The sequence below is a fragment of the Zalophus californianus genome, chromosome 12 (assembly GCF_009762305.2).
Source record: "Zalophus californianus isolate mZalCal1 chromosome 12, mZalCal1.pri.v2, whole genome shotgun sequence".
In the NCBI taxonomy this organism is placed as follows: domain Eukaryota; kingdom Metazoa; phylum Chordata; class Mammalia; order Carnivora; family Otariidae; genus Zalophus; species Zalophus californianus.
Window position 1 is genome coordinate 21955830 of NC_045606.1, and position 22261 is coordinate 21978090.

Genomic DNA, 22261 nt, shown 5'->3' on the forward strand with positions numbered 1-22261 from the left:
TTTTCCCCTGAGAAATTGTGTGTGTGAGAGAGTTTCTTGTTGCTAAGGGAGACAGCCTCGCTGCTTTGATTCTCTGGATCCAAGGGCATATTAATTCAAGACACTGTGTCATGCCATTCAAGCTCAATGGCAGAATCTGAGCACGATGTGAAGAGGGCTCCTCCCCAGATTCAGGCAGAGCCTCCAGCTGGGCAGGCCCCCTCATTTACGGCCCAGACAAACACCCTCAGTCTCGGGGAAGATAAGGTAGGATTCTTCTAAGCGGTTACTAGGAATCTGCATACTATTAAATGTGTCCCCTCCCAGAGCAGTCCCCTCTTACATCTGGCTGGAGATGACAAACGCAAAGAAATCTATCTGAGCCACCAAAATACGTTTCCTGGGAATGAAAACCAGCTTTAAAATTTCAAATACAAAGATGAGGCATAAGAGCGGCATATTATGCTGGTTTTCTCAGTATGCCCATTTCTAGGGCATTTCACACATTTCTGCATTGGTGTGTTCTAACAGCACACGGGCCATCCTGGAACAGTTCTGACTGGCTGCACTGGGACCCATAGGTGTAAGGACCTGCAGGTGTAGGAACAGTCTCAGCCTCCCTGCCCACAGCTACTCCACCTTCTTCTTGCCCTAGTATCTGTTTACAACACGGACAAAAATAAGGTAGCTGTGATCCAGACATTGCCTGCAGACTTGTTTTGTTTCACAGGCACACCTTTTTTAAATTAAGAAAGAACATTTTTTCAAGTCTGATTGATTCTTAAAAATATGAATTTTTGCTTTCTCTTGAAAGATCAAAGACTTAGAAGGAGGAAGCCAGCATCCCCTCTGATCAACAGTTGGCCTGGGCTCACAGTGGCTGCTCCTCAGATGGGGCAAGGGCTCTCCATGCCTCACACATTCATTTTCCCTGCCTGGCCCAGGCAGGCATGTGAATTTGGGACCCTCCCTCCCTCTTTCTGAGACTGTGGGCCCAAGCAGAGTTTCTACACTGCTGAGGTGGCAGAGGGTAAGGAGGACACCATGCTTCTCTTTGCCCAGAACCCAGTAGTGAGTGCATCACGAGGGCCTTGAGAGCATGCAGACTTAGCCCCTTGTGTGTGGAGTTCTCAGACAAGCCTGTAGCAGGGGCAAGGACTCATTAGAAATCAAGAATAAACAACTAACCAGAAATCCCCATACATTTAAAAATACAAAAACAAGAGCACTTTCTAAATGATCTATGAGTCAAAGAGGAAATCACAGTGGAAATTAAAATGTATTTAGAACTTAAAATTGTGAACATACTACATATCAAAACTATAGCCTTAAATTCATACATTATTAATAGAAATGAAGAAAAATGGAGAATTACTGGCCTAAGCATCCAACTTAAGGAGCAATACAAATAACGAGTAAAAGAAAATGGAGGGTTAATATATGGTGATTAACATAACAATAAAAAATTAAAAAAAGAAAATGGAGGGAGAGAAATACTAAATATAAAAACAGTCATGAATAAGCAAGAGAACAAACATGTAAGCTGGTTCTGTAAAAAGATTTAAAATGGACAAATCTCTGGCTCGATTAATAAAGATAAAACAAAGAATGCACAAATAAACAGCAGTCAAATAAATGAGACGGGGACATAAAAACAAATCCTTCAGACATTAAAAATATAATAAGATAATATTATAAACACTTTGGAAACTAAGATGGAATAGGCAAATTATTAGAAAAAGGAAATTTATTAGAATTAACTCAAAAAGAAATAGAAAAACCTGAAGAATATCCTAGTTCTTATAGAAATGTAGTTAGTGATTTAAAATTTTCACATGAAGAAAGAACACAAGGTTTGGATGGGTTTACAGGTGCATTCTACCTAACATGCAAGGACATTTCCCAACTTACATAAGCTTTCCCAGACCGGATCAACAATGAAAGACACAGAAAGGATTATTCATCTCACTTTATAAGGCTAGAATAACATTAATATCAAAATCATTCAACCACACGTGAAGAAAAAATTTCAGGCCGATCTTACTCAAGAACAAAGATACAAATATCCTAAAGGAATTATCAGGAACTGAATTGAGCAATGCATAAAAAGATCACTATGGATAAGCAGGATTTATCTGAGGAAATCAAGAGTGATAATAACATAAAAACCCACAAATATGATTAATCATATTAATCAGCATGTTAAGGAAAAAGATCATATGATACTTCCCGTGGACATGGAAATAGTACATAAAATTCAATATGAATTCCTAATAAACTCTCTAGCAAACTAGTAATAAAAGGGAACATTCTTAATCTGTTAAAGGTTATCTATATAAGCCCATTAAACATTATGTTTAGTGGTGAGATGTTAAAAGCTTTCCCTTTAAGACTAGAAATAGAACAAGAGTGCTTGCTTTGACCACTTCTATTTAGAGTCACACTGGAAGTTGAACATGTGCAGTAAAATAAGAAAAAAAAAGTAAAAGAACTTAAAAGACACAGAACTCTCATTATTTGCCGAAAATGTGTTTACCTACACAGAAAATCCAGAGATAGCTACAGATAAATGACTTGAATTAATAAAAGAGTTTAGTAATTTTGCATGATACGATTGATCAACATACAAAAATCAATTCTCTTTCTTTCCACTGGTAACAGCTTATCTTAATATTACATTAAAAATATTATATATCAGGGCGCCTGGATGGCTCAGTCAGTTGAGCATCTGACTCTTGATTTTGGCTCTCAGGTCATGATCTCAGGGTTGTGAGACTGAGCCCACGTTGGGCTTAGTACTGAGTACAGAGCCTGCTTAAGATTCTCTCTCTCTCTCTCTCTCCCTCTGCCCGTCCCCCATGCTCACACCCGTGGGCTCTCTTTCTCTCTCTCTAAAAATAAATAAATAAATAAACAAACAAATAAATAAATAAATAAAAATCTGTATATAAGAACAAAAATAAAACAAAGGGCCTGGAATCAATCTAGCAAAATATTTGCAGACACGTTATGGAAAAAAACTATAAACTTTGAGCAGTTTAAGGAAAACCAAAATAAATGGATTGTATCATGTTCATAGATAGAAAGATTCAATATTATAAAACTTATAAATATTATAGCATTTTCCCACTTTTTTATAGATTCCAAACAATACCAATAAAAATCCTAATAGGACAAGCAAATTCTAAAAAATTTATATGGAAGGGCAAAGATCCTAGAGCAACCAGACACACCTGAAGAATTAAGATGTGTGTCTGGGGATGAGCGGATGGGCAGTTTTTGTATCAAAAGTCAAGACTTATTAAAAGGTAGATAAACAGAGTGTCGATGTGGGCATAGACAAACAGAAGAGCAGAACAGTGTAATCTATAAACAGACCATTGCATATGGAAATTTTATTTATTATAGGGCTATCATTGCAGATTGGGGGAAAACAAGGGGCATTCGACAAATGATGCTGTGACAGGTGGTTATCCATACAGAAAAACCGAAACTGGGTTTCTTCCTTATACTACACAGAGAAATCAATTCTCGGTGATTAAAGACTTAGAAACGAAAAGCAAAACTATAAAACTTTTAGAGAAAGATATAGGAAATCTTTAGGAATATGAGTTAGGGAATAATTTTTTCAAAGACGACACAGAAAGTGGAAACTATGAACGAAAGGGTTTATTAAGTCAATTACACTAAAATTAAGGCTATTTACCAAAGCGCATCATAAAGAAAGTGAAACTACAAGTCATTAACGGGAGTAAGATATTTGCAACATAGCAATTGATGAAAAACTATCATCAAGAACATATGAACACTTCCAAAATCAATATGAAAAGAAGAAACAATTCAACAGAAAATAGGGAAAATATATGAATAGGCATTTTTATTTAAGAGAAAACACAACAGCCCAATAAACATAAGAAAAGATGATGAACACCATATTTAATCAAGAAATGCAAATTCAAGCCTAAATGATGTGTCATTTTCTACTTACCTATTAAAAGCTTGAAATTGAAGTTTTATGAGGATGTATAGTAGGGGAAAATCTTTTACACTGTTCATATGTGTATAAATTTGTATCACCACTTAGGAAAATATTTTTGTGTTATTTAGTTAAGTTAAATATGTGCCCACCTAGGTATATAGTCTAGTCTAGAAAAATTCTTTCATATGTGCAGCAGGAAACATGTTATAAGGATTGTGTTAGTTACGAAAAGCTCAACTCAAATGTCCACTGACATGGAAAATCTCAAATCTCCACGGATAACTACTATCTACTATAGCATATTCATACAATGGAATGATTTGCAGTAGTGAAAATAAGTGAACTAGAGCTTCATGCATCAACTTGAATGAGTCTTATGAATATGAAGTATAAAAAGGAAACCGCAGAGGACACGTACAATATGATTCATTTATATGAAGTTCCCAAAGTGTGCAAAACTAAATAAATAATATAGTTGAGAGATACACACATTTGTAGTAAAACTGGAAGGAATGGTAAGTGTTTGTTTAGAGTGGTGGTTCTCTGGGGGCTGGAGTGTGTGGGGAAGTTGAGTCACGGGAGTTTGGTCATATTCTGTTTTCTAAGCAGGGCCAGGGTTTGTGGTGCTTGAATCATTGCTAGTGTTTATACCTACAAAAATAGAACTGCCATATGATCCAGCAATTGCACTACTAGGTATTTATCCAAAGGACACAAAAATACTGATTCGAAGGGATACATGCACCCCGATGTTTATAGCAGCATTATCAACAATAGCCAAACTATGAAAAGAGCCCAAATGCCCATCGACTGATGAATAAAGAAAATGTGGTATATATATATATATATATATATATATATATATATATATATATATATATTACTCAGCCATCAATAAGAATGAAGTCTTGCCATTTGTAATGACACAATGCAGTGTATCATGCTAAGCAAGTAAGCCAGTCAGAGAAAGACAAATACCATATAATTTCATTCATAGGTGGAGTTTAAGAAACCAAAACAAATGATCATAGGGAAAAAAAGAGAGGCAAACCAAGGAACAGACTCTTTTAACTATAGAGAACAAATTGATGGTCAGCAGAACTGGGGTGGGGGTTGGGGGATGGGGGGGAAATAGGTGACGGGGATTATGGAGTGCACTTGTTGTGATGAGCACTGGGTGTTAAATGTTAAGTACTGAATCACTAAATTGTACAACTGAAACTAATATACTGTATGTTAACTAACTGGAATTTAAATAAAAGCCAAAAAAAAAAAAAAAGATGGATAAACAATATCCTATTTGCCCTTGTTCAGTCTACCAAGATTTTTTAGGTCACCCTGAGGCCCACTGCAGGCAGACTTGTGCATATGAATTTCAAGAAGGTAAGCCATTTTATAAATAAGCTTATTTGATGCTAAAAAGGCATATACAATTGTTACACAGCTGTTGAGGTGATGAAGCTAAAAAATGATGTTCTTTTTTATAATACAAAGTATGTTTTATGGAAATGGGGAATATATTATGTTTTATGGAAACAGGAAAATACTTTACCTTTTCAAGAGCAAACTTGGTCTCCTTTCAGATTCTCTTTTAACTTGACAGTCAGACTTTATTTATGTGATTAGAACTACTATCCTTTCTTCCAAATGTCTCTTGATTTTTTAAGATCCCCTGCTTCACCAGTAAATTATTTTGTATATTCATTATTCTTTGCCTGTGTTTCCTATTTATTTTCAGTTTTTAATTACACTGTGTCCCTAAGAGCTTTGTACCAGAGATTTATTCATCAGTACCAAAATTTTATCCCTCTCAACTTTATTAGACTATTGTACAAACTTAAAAACACTCTTCTTTTTAAAACATATCCATTAATAGTTTCTAATAATTTCTTACACTTTTCCTTAAAAACTGAATGTCGTTTGTGTTTTTCTTATGACCTTAGCCTTCCCGAATGCCTGAAGAAAGCAATCAGACATGATGGTTATGTTTCTATTTTCTAGTCCCTGTATTTTCTGCATGTACAGATTATGTTTTGTCTGCTCAACTTTTTAATTTTTTTAGAGAGACAGTGAGAGAGAGAGAGAGAGAGAGCGCATGCACTCGTGCGCATGGGGGGGGGGGGGTGTAGAGGGAGAGGGAGAGAGAATCCTAAGCAGGTTCCACGCCCAGCACAGAGCCTAACACAGAGCTTGATCTCACGACCCTGAGATCATGACCTGAGCCGAAATCAAGAGTCAGACACTCAACTGACTGAGCCACCCAGGCACCTGGGACATGCTTTAAAGATATGTATCTGTGCCACAGTTTCTTAGAACCCCCAGTGTGAGGAGGATGTCCTTATACCCATGCTCACCACCTCCTCTGGCACCACCGCACCTGGCTTTCTTGTACTACTGACAGGCACACGCCACCACTGTCCTGCAACAAAGGTTATCATAAAAGACCCAGGAAAAGTCTCAAGTTCAGAGGCTAACCTCTGGTGCCATAACTAAGTGTTCAAAAGTCCTATTATTTACATCCCTGACCCAAGAGCCTAGTAATTCATTGGTTGTTACAGGAAATGATTTCTCAGAATCATCCAGCTCGTTCACAGTAATTCTGATTTCAGCAATTCTATTATGCTGTGTTTCATCTAAGATATCCAGCTATGATCAGATCATTACCTGGCTTTTTCCTTCTGTTTCTTTTTTTTTTTACATTTTATTATGTTAGGTTAATCACCATACATTACATCATTAGTTTTTGATGTAGTGTTCCATGATTCATTGTTTGCATAAAACACCCAGTGCTCCATGCAGAACGTGCCCTCTTTAATACCCATCACCAGGCTAACCCATCCCCCCACCCCCCTCCCCTCTAGAACCCTCAGTTAGTTTCTCAGAGTCCATCGTCTCTCATGGTTCGTCTCCCCCTCCGATTTCCCACCCTTCATTTTTCCCCTCCTGCTATCTTCTTCTTTTTTTTTTTTAAACATATAATGAATTATTTGTTTCAGGGGTACAGGTCTGTGATTCAACAGTCCTACACAATTCACAGCGCTCACCATAGCACATACCCTCCCCAATGTCCATCACCCAGCCACTACTGGGTATTTCCTTCTGTTTCTGATCATGAAAAGCGGGGGGGGAATGCAGTCTTTCCCACACTTATTTGATCATTAAGTGGGTAGGTGTTTAGTTTGCGTGGAGAGGAAATGATGGTTTAAGACTGAAGGTGGAGGGATCACATTGACAAGGAGAAATGCGCCTTCATGTTTTAAGGGCTGGGAAGAAGCTGGTGCTAGCTTCTCTGCGTCTTGAGCTTACTTTTAATGATAGGCCATGAATCTCTTGTCCACCTGTTTTTCTCAGGAGTCTTGGAGCTTTACGACCAAGTCATAATATCCATGGAGTAAAGAGCTGTCTTCTAAGCATCACCTGCACGGATGATTAAGATCTGTGTATGTATCTGGGCCCCAGTGGTATCAAGGGGGAATCTGACAGTAAGAGGAGAAATGGGTCCCTGATTGATTTTATTGGAAAATTTCCAAATTGGTAACCTATGTTATCCAGTTTATGCATTAGTTTAAAATAATCAAACCACTGAGTCATACAAATATTGATCGATCCTGGTCCTTGACAAAATAATTTAAACACATTTGTGACTTATAGGTTATAGCTAATTCCTGATAAGCACAGATGAAGGTAGAAAGCATTAGCCTAAATGATTAAAATTTGATAATAAACATTAAAATAAGATCTGATTTAATTATGTGCTATGATGAAGAACAACCATGCAGATATAAAATAGTTACCTAATTCTGACAGTAGATAATATGGAACACCTTTGAACTTATGTGGTGAAGTTGTCCCTTTCCCAGACAGGCAGTTAGTCACTGGTCCATGAGTGAGAAAATCCCCCAAAACATTTGAGTATTAAATATAATCCATAAAGAGCAGAAAAAAAGTCTTCCATCCATCCTTGCTAAGTTCCCAGCCTTAATTTAAAGATTGGAGATAAAATCAACCAGTAAAATTTTATCCGTGGGATTTCTGTGACTCCCAAGTGGTTCCTTTTCTTTGAGAATTAAGTGCTGGAAATATATATATATTATAGTCCCAAATAAACTAACCCATATTATCTCAAACCGGCCATAATAATTCCTTTTAGATAGCTTGTACACAGAAGAATAGGTTGCTCCATAAAACTGGCATGGAAAATTATAAAATATTGCTTATTTTTATAATCTATGAAAAGAAGTTAAAACACCATTTTCTGAAACCCAGGTAGAGGACTCATTTTTATCACTTGCCAGAAGGAAAAGCCTCTTTCATAAAATTGAGCACCTGCCTAAATTCTAAATTCTAAATTCTAAATTCTAAATCTGTGTTTACATGGATTAAAAACCTCAAACTGCTGGAACAGGATGGAAATCTTCGACAAGACCTGGGGGGAATTAACAAAGCCGGAGCCACACACATTCTATCTTTGTCATACTTTGTCAAGTCAGCTTCCCTCTGGCTCACTTAGAAGTTCTCAAGCTTCACCTTGCATCAGATTCACCAGGGGGAGAATCAGACAATGTTGACCCCACTCCTAGAGCTTCTGATTCAGTAGATCTGCGGTGGGGCTCAGAATTTGCATTTATAACATGTTCCCAGGTGATGCTGATGCCGGGGACCCAGCAGAGAATGAGTGCTCTGGTTTGAATTCTCTAAGAAAGAATATTCTTTTTACAGGAGAGTACTTCCATATATATGCTTCTATGCCCTTGGGAGTACTGGATATATTAGCAGCCATTTAGATCATTTGTTAAAAAACGTGGCCACCGTTTGGAACCCACCACACAGACCACGTCTGAAGCGGGGGTAGGTGGGCTGTCGTCTCTCCTAAGGGTCTGGTCACTTTGCTCATGGCCTTCGTGCTGTGTGGCTTTCACCTGCTCTACAAAGATTTTGGTTTATTTAATCCCTTGTGAGTTGGCTTTGCAGCACGTTAAGATAGCGCCCTTCTGTGTTTAGGGAAGCCGGGTCACCTAACCTAAACCCTATACAGATGGTGTGAGAAGAGGCTCAAGGCAGGGGCTGTCAGGCTCTAGAGTCAGCCCTTGCTTGGGTTCGAAGTCTGACTTGGATAATTCCCAGTTGTCAAAGAATTGAAAAGGAGGGAGAAAAATGGACATGATTTATGTTCTTCCTACTTTTGCACTGGGGATGATTCATGGACTTGGGGATGAAAATCACAGAAATGGTAGACTTGGCGGTAAGAATAACAGATTCATTCAGTTATTTGGGAGCAAGTGGCTGGTGGAGCTCAGCCCAAGAATCTTGAGGTTCTGGAAGCCAAGAACCACAGCTTTTCTGTATTAATTTAAAAGACAACGAGGGAGCGCAAGAATGAATTCCAGATTTTATTTATAAGCACATTTATTATGTGCTTACTAATGGCGATTTTGCAGAAAGAGAGGCAGAGAGAGACACTGACTAGTATTCTATATTGTTATCAAGTTTTGTCTTGTACCTTTAGATGAAGTCAGTTGCCCATTGATCAGATGCCTCAAAATCGCTATATATTAAAAAACTCCACCTCGACTTACACTCTCATTGGAATATGCCACCATTTTTAAGGACAACATGTATCCAAGAAGCCTAGTCCCCTTTTGTTTCCAGTATCAAAGCCAAGAGACCAGTCAACACAAGAGAAATCTTCCCAAAGAAACACAGAACCATTTGATTAATAAACCTGGAGTAAAGAAAGCATAAAACAAAAAAATAAATTTCAAAAGATTTACTCTTCGAATGAAAACTAAATATCATCAAACCATAGGAAAGATTATGGATCTGTGTTTTTACTTCAAGCTGTTTCTTAGGTTACTTTTTACATTTTCTTTAGTTTGCTCTTCAGAGAGACTGTATCTTTAAAACACTACAATGAGATTTGCCAATTGGAAGGCTATACGCAAGAAAATGAGAGATAATACAATCCTTAAATAACGTTTGACCAAACGTTTAGAACACTGAGTCATACAATGGAAAGAAGGCAAGCCCTATGCCGAGCCTGCTTGCTGAATCGCCTGCTTTGGCACTCTGGTACTACAGTGGGTTCTTCTTTCAGAATTAAGCGGTTCCATAAAAAGAGACTGTTCTTACCCTCATCCTGCCATTCCTTATTGCGGGCCCATCTTCTGCCAGTCTCAACACGTACAAATCCATTTTGTATTCTCTTCCTCCACGAATGCTGAATCCAAATCCTTTGGCTCCTTTCTCCATGTCCACAGTGAAATAATCAAAATCCTTTAGAGTTGGGGAGAAAATGGAATAAACAGTTGTTAATATTAGAGAAGCTTCTGTGGTCAGTCTCTCTGTTCTTCTCTCTTACGGTTAATGTGTCCCCAGTGACGTAATATTGTGAGAAAAAATAATCTGATTTCACCAACTCTAAAGGCAAGATGAGATTCCAAAGGTTCAAGAAGATCTGAATGCAGCTGCTTTGGTCATTAAAAAAACTACTGTGGGGGCGCCTGGGTGGCTCAGTTGGTTGAGCATCTGCCTTGGCTTCAGGTCATGATCCCAGGGTCCTGGGATTGAGTCCCATGTCGGGCTCCCTGCTTAGCGGGAGGCCTGCTTCTCCCTCTGCTCCCTCTCTATCTCTGTCTCTCTCTCTCAAATATATAAAATCTTAAAAAAAATAAATAAAAAACTACTATTGAGCATGTTTACTTTAGTATTCATCCATTTACTTGGCAAACGTAATGACTGCATATAGGCCTGAGTGATATTCTCTCTCCTTTGAGTTTCTCATTTCCTGCTGTTGAGTACCATAAATAAATGTATCAGAGTTGTATTTGTGTGTGTGTGTGTGTGTGAATTACAGGTTTGCTCATTAGGAAACTGAAATGTAATGGAGTCTCTGAGGTACCTGGGGCTGCCTATAGTCCGCCAGAGGGTACTGCCTAGTGTCAGGGGAGTGCTGCCTGTAGTCCAGCAGGGGAGGCTGCCTGTAGTCCAAGGCTGGGGGTTGCTGGTAGTCCCCTCCCGGGGGCTGCCTGTAGTCCAGTGGCGGCTGCCTGTAGTCCGTGAACGGAGGCTGTCGGATGTCTGGTTTCACATCTTGCCTCGCTTTTACTTCTGACCTGTAACTAAATAAATGGAAATGGGATTTGCTCCGATAGCTCAGCATTCTGAGGAGATTAGAATGATCACATGACTTCTAGGCACGTGTGGGCCACACCTCTTGGTGGTCCTTTTGCGGGCTCAGGACTTTGAGAAAACTATAGATGATAAGTATTATTTTAAAATCTTTGACAAATGCCATATCGTATACATTTCATGTGGCTCCATAAGAAATCCAGGTAAACACGATGGCTCTACCAGGGCTTTGTGGAAAAGAAGTCATGGATATCCCTCTTTGACTCTGGTTACTTAAAAACTTGTACAACTGTAGCAAATCTAGGGAGCTAAGCACTTAACTATATCTCAAACTATCAGTCTGTCTCAACACCAGTGAACCAACTCTATCAACCTCTCTCTCTCCCACACACCATTCATTACTTCATGAAAACACCATTAAAGTGACCTCTAAATACTCTATAAATATATAATTAAGGGCTATTTTAACCTGCTAGGTTGGGTCTTTTTGACTATCTTATAAAGGTTAAAGGAATGATAGCAAAGTCTAATTATCAGCTATAAGTCAAGTAGAAAGTCACCGGGTCATTCCAAAACATATTATATAGAGTTGAAATATTAGGTTATAACTATTAGATCAGTATCAGGTGCTATTATCAGATACTATCATGGCTGTAAGATGAAAGGGAAGGCAAATATGTTTATGTCCAACATTTGTCTCTTTCTTGTTTCTAAATATTACTTACAGTACCCCCCCCCCGCCCCGCCACGGGGGTTACATGCCAAAACAGCAGATAGTACTGAACCCTGTATAGACTATGTTTTTTCCTATACGTACATACCTATGATAAAGTTAAATTTGCAAAGTAGGCACAGTGAGAGATTATCAACAGTAATAATAACATAGAACAATTATAATAATATACTGTATTAAAGTTATGTTGAGTGTGGTCTCTCTCTCTTTCAAAATACCTTCTTGTCCTGTACTCACCCTTTGTGTGAAGATGTGAGCTGACAAAATGCCCGAGTGATGAGATGGAAGTGAGGGGCATGACCTGGGCACTAGGATTACATTGTGCAGCGTTAGGCTAGGCTATTACTGACCTTCTGACAATATGTCAGAAGGAGGATTATCTGCTTTCTGACCGTGGTTGACCTCAGGTTACTGAAACCATGGAAAGCAAAACTGCCGATTAAGGGGGGGCTAGTGTACTCACAAATAAATACAGAAACCAGAGCTGTTTGTTTAGTGCTGTTCTGTGAATCCAAACTGCTCTAAACTGAAGGGGTTCCCAGTTCCAAAAGGAGACTAACATAGCTAATGCCTGCCATTATAGGATCATTCATAAGGTAAACTGAAAAGTTATCATTACAGTATAAAGGCCACTTAATTCTGTAAATCATTGTCTATTGTCACAGCCGCAGTCCATAAGGAGCTGCTCAGAAATCCAGGAAGATTAAAAAGAATACATTCTATCTAATGATAATTTTATCTAAAATTAATATAGAGGGTTTGAGGAATTGAGAAAATATTTAGGACCAAGGAAGAACTCAAATGTGTCAGGAAAACAGGATCAAAACCAGTAGAATTTTTATCTTTAAAACCAGATTTTTTTTTTTTTTTTTTTTTACTGGCTTGTGGTCTCACTGATGCTGATTACGACTAAATATTTTTAAAAATCACTCACCTGAACAACTGCCATTAGTGCAATCTAATATTTGTTGAGGATACACTAAGAATGTCCAGCCATAGATGTATTTATCTGGGGCTTTTGGAAGGGGGTTAGTAATGTTGTTATCTCAATCAACACTTTGAGCAGGTCCCGTTTGTTACTTCACCCTGCAGATGGGACACATTCCTCTTGGGAACTGCACAATTTGGGCTTTGCTTTATACCTCAGCAAGGTGTCCACTCCCCGCCTGGGAGTGTGCATGCTGAGAATGGAATTATTTAAATAGGCTTTGAATACGATGCTTAAACACAAATGCATGAGTTAAAAACAAAAGGAACCCAACTGGCCAGCGTTTGTTGGCGTGTGTTGACGTCTTCCTAGAAAATTGTTTGGTTGATCAGATGTCACTTTATTTTCACAATCCGGGTGGCAGGGGTATGCCATATCCATCACATGCTCCCTTTCCAACCAGATGCATCACGGGGTGTAGCAAAAGAGGGTGACATGTAGAGTCTCCCCAAAGACTCCACAACAGCCCCAAATAGGACCTGTTAAGATGCAACAGCTGTTAGCCAAGCCTGCCTCCTGGTGCTCCCCCTGCATTTGACCCCAGGGCAGAGGGTCAGGATTTTACGTTGAATTGCACATCGAAAAGTCTTTAATAAGGAAAATATACTTAAGTTTTTACGAGCGTTGCTAACTTTTAAGTGAACGATACCCTGGCTTGGGCAAAAATTATGTGGCTTTGAATGTGTGAAACACTCTATTTTCAGGAAAACTCAGGATTATTAAGAAAAGAATACAGCCTCTTTAAACTTCCTTTACTCATGAAAGGAGGTCATCGGTGTAACTCTCTGTAGTTATTAATTCCATTATTGAAGAGATTTTAGAGATAATAAAACCAGATTTCTAGTGGTAAATTCTAGCAGAATTTTATGGTTATGAGCAAGTTCCAGAACTAGGAAACACTGCCCGTGGTAAGAGATCTTGTGGTGGGATTTTGCCTCATGGGGGCCTTTTAAGAATTCCATCCAGCTTTAAGCATCTAGGGTTCAAAGTCTGTGAAAGAAGTCAATTTCCAATGCCCTTCCACTGACCTTGCCGTGTAAAACGCTGTCAAATATTAATTGCCCTTCCCGGGGAAGGTGAACTCTGCTATTTATACTTTGTTTTGAAATATGTTACATAGTGGCTCTTTCGTTGCTTTCAAAAAATGCTTCTCTTCCAATACTGTTTTGCTCATGTCCATATTAAAACTATTTTGTTTCCTGAGCATGCACCAAGAGGATGTTAAGGGACACATAAATAAGGAGAGGTGGGCAGGGTGTCAGTAGGAAGCCACACTGAGAGTAAATAAGATGGGATAAAATATTCATTCATCCTGAATTATAAAACAAAAATTTGCAAGCAGATTGCCATTTAATTTTCTCCCACCTTCCCGGGGAACCTGGCTTGATTTGACATGGAGGTAGGGGGGCACTTCCTGAACAAATGAACTAATAGGAGACGCATCCCGGGTGCTTGGCATACAAGATGTCTTGGAGACATCTCTAGCCCGATCTAGAGAAAGGCAAAGAGTTCCTGATACCCTGACCATCTTTAAATGCAGCTAGGAACATGATTCTGGGATCTGTAAGATTATCAAACTCTTCATTCATATGTAAACGAGCCAACCGCTAACAATCCTCAGTGAAGAAAGGTCCGTCTAGGAGTCGGCACTTTGCAGCCTTTTAATATTAGTGAAGCAACAATAGCTAAGAACTCTGGGAAAATTCAGTGCCGATTTATAAAAATTTGAATCAGGTCAATCTGTTAATCACTGGATTAGGAAACATTTTATGCTGTAGTCAGGACAAAAAATATTCCAAAGACTGTTGCTTCTCTGCTAGGGGCCAACGAGTCCCACCTGTGAGCTAGTAGCAGTTGGGGAACGATCGTGACCTCGCCCAAGTGTTATTCTCCCCACTGAACCGTAACACGCCGGGGATGAGATTACTCACCCCAAAGCCAGAAGCAAGAGCCCACATCCCAGGTTGTCTGACTCTGGAAAAGTGAGACGGAATTGCGGCTGGGAGATTAACAGACAGTGGCAGAGCCATCAGAAGAGTCTGAAGCTGGCTCAGAGACCACGTGCACTCAGCCCCTTCCTCCTGAGTCTGAAGGGGGTCCCGGGGAAAGCCCGCACAATCTGCTGAAACAGCACACAGTGAAAGCGAACACATCGGTGGCTTATTACTGAGGCACCCAGGACTTAACTCCTTTACGGGTGGTCAAATTCTTACCTCCTTATCATTTGCTTTATGGTCTTTAGTCTTTTTCCTTCCCTGAAATATTAAACCCATATGCAGCTGAGGACAACAGACATTTCCCTTCCCGTGAAAGCAAATGGGGGAGCTCCGAGTAGAGAGAGCAGGGCTTTCTGGAAATAACACCTGTGGCAGAGGGAAAATATTTGCTTTGCGACTGTGTGAGTGATGAACCCACAGAGTTCTGGGACTTGGAAATTGGGTCTCACTTCATCTTCACCAACATGGGAGGCAGGAGCTGGGAAGCAGATGTTCAGAAAACTTAGAATTATGGAAAAGACCCGTGAGGGTTTTATACACGGAGGTGTTCCTGTGGGTTGTTCTGTTTTTCTCCTCTGAGAGAGGGGACACAGCATGGGAACGTGTCTTCATCTCTTTCTTTAATGGCTCAACCTAACCCAGGTTCCCTTTCACACACGAGTCGTGATAAGAAGACAATGCTGTTCTTATAGGGCATCCTTTTCTCCTGGAAGTGCCAAATGCCTTATTAGTTCAAGATGTGGAATGAAAGAACCTCATTAGATCATGGTAGGAGGATATAAGGCAAAATGCAATACAAAATGCTAACGTTTTTTAATGCTTACAAGTCTGTCCACGCTTGCCTCTCTCCATACCAGCATTATTCTCTGAGCCACCACCTTCACTGATCCCAGGACATCGGCAGCCATCTCTAACTTCTGAATAACTTACATCCACCCTCACCAGCCTCCAGTCAACTGAGAGGCCTTGGAAAGCAAATCCAGTGATGTTAATCTTCAGCATAAAACCCATTCCAGTGACTTCTCACTACACTTAAGATCAAAATCTTTACCATGCTTCCAAGACCCTGTAGATGGGCCCCTAGCACTCTCACTGGCTTCATCTCAAACCATGTTCCCTGACCTCTTTCCTCACTACGTTGACCTTTGGCACGCTCCCTCCTGCCAAAGGGCCTTTGTCTATGTTCTTCACGTGGGACTCTCTTCAATGTGCTCTTCAGCTTAGTTAGCCCTGACTGATCAATAATTGCTCATCACTTCTTCAGGAGAGGTTCTCTTAATGTGAAGAACAGATACTTGTATTTGCTAAAAACATCACACTTGTGACTCACACACAATCTCAAAATCACAGAAAGGTACACATAGCGATTTCTACTTTATGGAACTTTCTCTTCTGCCTGTGTCTTGTCCTGTCCCAAACTCTCCTTCTCCCCAACCCCCTCACCTCTCCGAGTCAGAAAAGCCAGGGGAAACTTTACCTATTTTCATGTCCTTGTGGCTGAAGTGGCTGAGGAGGAGCTGGCTGGGCACCAGGACTGTTGGGGGTGGCCGGGCTTGGCTGGGCCAGAGGACTCTGCTGGGCCATCGGGCTCTGCTTCTCTGAGCTGGGCGCCGAGGCTGGGCTGTTGAGCTCTGCAAAGGGGAGCCAAAGTGGCAAATGAAGTCAGGTTGGCATCTGATAAAGGGCAAGAGGTGGCCAGAGGTGGGAACTCTTTGCCGCCTCAGAGGACTCAAGGCTTTGGGTATTTCAGTTTCCATTAGACTTTAAGATGGCGGGTTAAACCTATCAATTATCCAATCAAGTTCCAGTACCATTCCCAGAATTAGTATTATGTCATTAGTTATAAGTGTTGCTGAACAAGGTTATAAACAGAGTCTCCTGTCATTTTGTCTGGAGAAAAGATTACGATTAAAAAAAAAAAAAAAAACAACCCGTTAAAACCATGAAAAAATAATCCAAAGGAGTTAGCTCTAAAACATATTCCATTTTTCCAGTGTTGCCCCCTGACAGAAAACATTTAAGCCACTACTTTTTGGTTGTAATGACAAGTCCTACTGGTATTCCAAAGTTTGGATAAGGAGCTAAATATAACCGAAATAAATGCTTTTCACAATCTTCTCTCTAGTTCCTTGTTAGTCTTATTGTTTAATAACCCCCTGAACTCCATGGTTCTTCAGAAAGAAAAAAGAACATCAGACAGAAGAATGTTCATGAAGTTGTTCTTTGTTAAAACAGCTTCTCGGATTTTCCTGTAATAGCATCACATGTTCCACTGAAATTATCTGTGTATGATGTGATAGAAACAGGACAGACATATTTCAGCCTGGGGAAAATGGAAAAGCGAGTCAGATTTTTAGTGAGCAATCTTGCTTAGAGTTAATTTCCATCGGATATTTTAGACATAATGGTGTCAGCAGGTAACAGATTAAAAACACCATGGTCATTTTCTGTTCTGTTCTTTTTATTTGGTTGGGTGATCAAAGGGAGGCGATCTATTTCTTTACAAGTCACCCTTCCCCTTTCTTCTCTGACAGCCCAAATTTTAAAATTTCTTTTCCCCTGGAAGGGTTTCTCAACCTCAGCACTGTTGACATTTTGGGCCAGATAATTCTTTGCTGTGGGGGCTCTCCTGTGCCCTCTAGGATGGTTAGCATCCGCCCTCTACCCACTAGATGCCCGTAGCATCCCCATCCCCATCGGGACAATCAAAAATGTCTTTGAACCTTGCCAAACATTCCCCAGGGGGACAAAATCATCTTAGTTCAGAACCACTGTTTTATACTGAAAAACTGCTTGGTGCCTCTCTGGCCCATAGCCCCAAAACGGAATCAGGAGACTGAGTAAAACAGAGGGTACCAAAGGGAGCCACCCCATCCCTCTCCACGTGGGATGCTGTGATCCACTCACCAGTGAGCTCCACGGACTGCATTCTGGAACACCGTTAGTGAGTCAGCAGCTACAAACCAGTAATGAACCCACTGTATTTGGAAACGGTGACTTTGTGGAGAATGGGTACTTAGATCCTTGTGGCCCTCAAGGCATGGCTGTGAGTTGTGATGCTCACTACTCTTCAAGCCTCAGGGGGGAGTCCTTATACAGAGAAATTCAAAAGACTAGGTGGGAATTTAAAATTCTTATCAGATGCAACGTTTTCTAAATGAGCTCTCTTTATACCACAAAACTTCCTCAAGCTTTTCAAAAATCAATCTGACTTTGAAGAATCCTCCAGAGCTCAACCGTTAACATGAATACTTTTCTTTTTTCTTTTTCAGATTTGTGACTCTATCATCTCTGTTGAATGGGTTCTGGCTTATTATCACCATAAAAACAGTACTTCCGGGACCACAGGGGATGATTGAATAACCCAGTGTCTTGGGAGTCACACTATTTATCTATAATGTTACACAGCTTGATCCCTGAATGAAACTGGTACTGAGTAAACGGGATCTGCATTTTTGCAAACGTGGAAATAAGAATCCACTTTGGCCACTCTGGCACTCCATGGATGGTAGCCCGGCTCAGGCACTCACCCTCCTGAGGAATGATGCGGAGGGTGACACTGAGACCTGCGTCCTTGATGAGCTTCACGATGTCTGCATGAGGCATGTTGATGATGGACTGGCCGTTCACTGCCAAGATCCGGTCTCCCACTTTCAGTTTTGCACAACGATCTGCGGGACTCCCATCGATGATGCGTCCGATTTTATGGGGCACAGCTAGAACAATCCCCAACAGAATCAGATATCAGGGGTGTTCCCAACACATGTTCTATCTTTGAGTCCCAGCCCCACAGGAAACAATGCGATGGCATAAATCTTCCTTTCATCAGTAAATTTGCCTTTTGAAATCATAATCACACCTATGAAAAGGGGGTCCTGTGAGATCAGAATTTCTAAATTCAGGTTCTGTGCAGTGGAACTGGATGGACCAATTCCAAATACATGGACCAGGGGTTCTCACACTTCTGTGCATCATAATCACCCAAGGATTAAAAATACAGCTCCCTGGGCCTTACCCCAGCCTGGTCCATCAGAATGTCCAGGCAGCAGGTGAGAATCATGAATTTTTAAGAAGCTCCTCAAGACATTTGAAGACATACAAAATTTTGAGAACTGCAGGCATAAACTATTGTGAGCTCATACCATAGAGACAATAATCCACAGTTTCAGAAAGATACGATAAATGCCAAGAATTTAATTTCTACCCTTTTCCATTTTACTGAGAGAAGAAAACAGGGAAGGAAAGAAATCTATATTAACATGGGCTGTGCTGGTGAAGAAGCTATGCTCAATCTCCCATCAGTTACTAAGTTTCAGTTTCAAGGTTGATGCAATTTTCAAATCTTACCTCTTCTTTCTGATTTACTTTATTAAGTGGTGCTGAGATCTTGCTAATGCCTGATGCATAACATATTTCATCAAATCTAAGATGCCATTACAACCTACTTTTGTTTTAGGGAAAGAAAGAAAGAAAGAAAGAAAGAAAAGAAAGAAAAGAAAGAAAAGAAAGAAAGAAAGAAAGAAAGGGAGGGAGGAAGGAAGGAAGGAAGAAAAAGAAAGAAAGAAAGAAAGAAAGAAAGAAAGAAAGAAAGAAAGAAAGAAAGAAAGAAAGAAAGAAAGAAAGAAAGAGAAAGAAAGAAAGAAGGGAAAGAAAGAAAGAAAGGGAGGCAGGAAGGAAAGAAGGAAGGAAGGAAGGAGGGAAGAAAAAGAAAGAAAGAAAGAAAGAAAAAAAAGAACTCAACTCTTCTGATTAAACAATGACACCCCATGGACTGTAAGATGCTGTATAATTTTTTAAATATGAAAATAAGAAAATGTGCATTGGATTGATCAAATAGGGTATATGTCTCTTTAAAACAATGAAAACTTATTTTCTTTTTTGTTACTTATTTATATATGTAGGCACAGGCCAGGTACATGAGGATAAAGATTTTTTAGCAGGTTGACTTCTATTCACTGTAAATGTGTGAATGCCTGTAAGGATAACTATTTCTGGAGTCGGTATCAATGGCACACAGAGTCCTTTAACGGCCCCCCTGCCCCAAGGAGTTGACAATCTAGAAACCTGTTCCTTTTCCTTTCTCCCTTCTAGACAGGGAACCGCAGGCAGGAAATCACCTGTCAGTGACTCTGCGTTGTTGCTTTCCCCGTGGACATCAGCTACTGACTTATCTGCGTAAAGAGGCAGAGACACTCCACCATTTGTTATGCTCCAGGAATGTCTGTTCCCTGAACTCTCAATCTTATGTATGTGTTACAGCGAAAGGCAGAACATCAGCTAATAACCACAGTAAGGAAGGACAATCAGTGAGTTAATGAACCAGGACCTTGATCATATTTCCATTGCGAAAGGTTATAGATAGCATATGAAAATATTGGGTGAGCCCGTGTTTCTGAAGTCAAACGCATCATGTTGGATGCGTTTATTATTTTTATTATTTATTTATTTATAGTTTATTATTCAAAGGGAAATCAGTATAATACAGATGCCCTCATTATCTGCCTTGAGCCTTACATGCGCGCACACACACAATTATAACTACATTAATATATATACAATTTTATCCTTAACAAATCATGTGAGATACCCGATGACATTACTACCACATGTTTAGAGTGGAAGAAACTGAGGTATAGTCACTAGCAATTTGCCCAAGGTCACAAAGTCCATCCACAATTTAGAATCCCTGTCAGATTCCATAGGCTTTGCTCTTAACCACTGCACCACACTGTGTCTCTTGACTTTGTGGTGTCTTCTCTCCACGCAAGTACTTGCTTCATGAGCACCCAGTGCTTGTATTTGGTGAGTGCAGCCTGCCTCTAACCAGGGAGTCACAAATACTTCACCAGCGGCCCTCATCCAGCGGAGAGTGGGAGGGAGAAACTTTGCTTGAAGCTGGTTCTTTGTGGCCACTGTCTTTCGATGGGAGGAGGAAGGGAGAGGGAAGAGAGGAAGGGAGAGGAAATTGGACAGCTCCTCAGATCCCTTTTACTTGGGACTTCACATCATGGTGTCATTCCTTTATTTGAAGTCATTTCTTTGGGCATTAGAAATACATTTGAAATGAAATTTAAAAATACACTTTAAGACACATACAGCTGGTATTTGGATGATTTGCTATTTTGAATTATCCATGCCTCTACTCCCCTCCATTACAGTGGATCATTTAGAATCTACTGGGTATAAAACCCCAAATGTTTCAAAATATAGATTTCACACACACACACACATATACACACACACACATGCACACACACACGTGCTCAACAGCAATAAAAAAAACAAGTTATTTCACACACACACATATACACACACACACATGCACACACACACGTGCTCAACAGCAATAAAACAAAAACAATACGTTATTTCACACACACACACACACACACACACACATGCACACACACATGTGCTCAACAGCAATAAAAACAAAAATAAGTTATCATTTGTTAGTTTCCAGGCACTGTGCTAAGCACTTATTTTAAATCCTTATGGCAACAGTGTGAAGTAGCTATAAAAGTATAATAATCATGTTTATTGTATTGTTAAGAAAACAAAGAAGTGTCAAAGCCAGAATTCAAACCTATGCCTATACCTTCAAACCTTCGGGTTATTCCCTCCTTTTTTTGATATATGCCAGGTTGGAAGCAATTTGAATTATGAGGACTGAGGGAATGGTTGGTAAGATTTAGCTCAGGAAAGTGTGCTACTTGAGATTTTGTGATGAAAATTTCATTGTAAACAGATTTATTTGCTTATAATGATAACTCTTGGGTTCAAGGCCATTTTCACTTTACCATGGCAGGTGGAATCAAAACTAAACTAAAATAATAAAAACTAAAATGAAATAAGGAAAACTGAAATCAGTCCTATGGTAGCCACTTAGGATGATTGAGTGGTTTACATAAAATTAGAGTGAGTACACAATTTAAAAAAGGTCTGCCCATAATTGCAAGTATCTGACATAGTTTTGTTAAAATTGTTTTCTATTGGCATTTACTTTAGTAAAAACAGTGCTTGAAACTCCTGGCAGCTGAAGACAGCTTCACTTTTCCTTTACCAGCATTTTCCCTACACATGTAAGTACACTGAACATTCATGTACAACAAATCATTGACAAGGGGTGTGCTCACAGAGGATTCTCTCTGAAAACAAGATGCAGTTCCATTTGCTCAGTTATAGCGTCTACAGAACTTATGACCCAAGTGCTTTCTGTGCATTGCTAATGGAATTACAGAGCATGGAAGAGCCCCTGACCTTGGTTTCTATTATTGGGATGAATGGTACTCGTTAATTCTCTCGGAATTGATGACTAAGGGAACTGCCGGAGCACAGTCCATTTAGACAGCATGCCTTCCAGACATCATCTGTCAGGCAGCAACATAAATCAAGCCTTTGGACCAGTCTTCTTGACACAGTGTGCTTAAGATACACAGATATTTGGGAAAAGTTGC

The 22261-nt window shown here is 39.8% G+C and overlaps 1 protein-coding gene across 1 annotated transcript in view; it reads right to left on the reverse strand.

The window, feature by feature from the left end:
• Nucleotides 1-22261, reverse strand: part of MAGI2 (membrane associated guanylate kinase, WW and PDZ domain containing 2) — a 555911-nt gene that overhangs the window by 78759 nt on the left and 454891 nt on the right. The window contains exons 16-19 of the mRNA XM_035723209.1: nucleotides 18335-18520; nucleotides 16282-16435; nucleotides 10857-11076; nucleotides 10088-10231 (exon numbers count right to left, since the gene is read on the reverse strand). Of these exons, the coding sequence (XP_035579102.1) occupies nucleotides 10088-10231; nucleotides 10857-11076; nucleotides 16282-16435; nucleotides 18335-18520 (704 nt within the window). The remainder of the gene's footprint in view (nucleotides 1-10087; nucleotides 10232-10856; nucleotides 11077-16281; nucleotides 16436-18334; nucleotides 18521-22261) is intronic.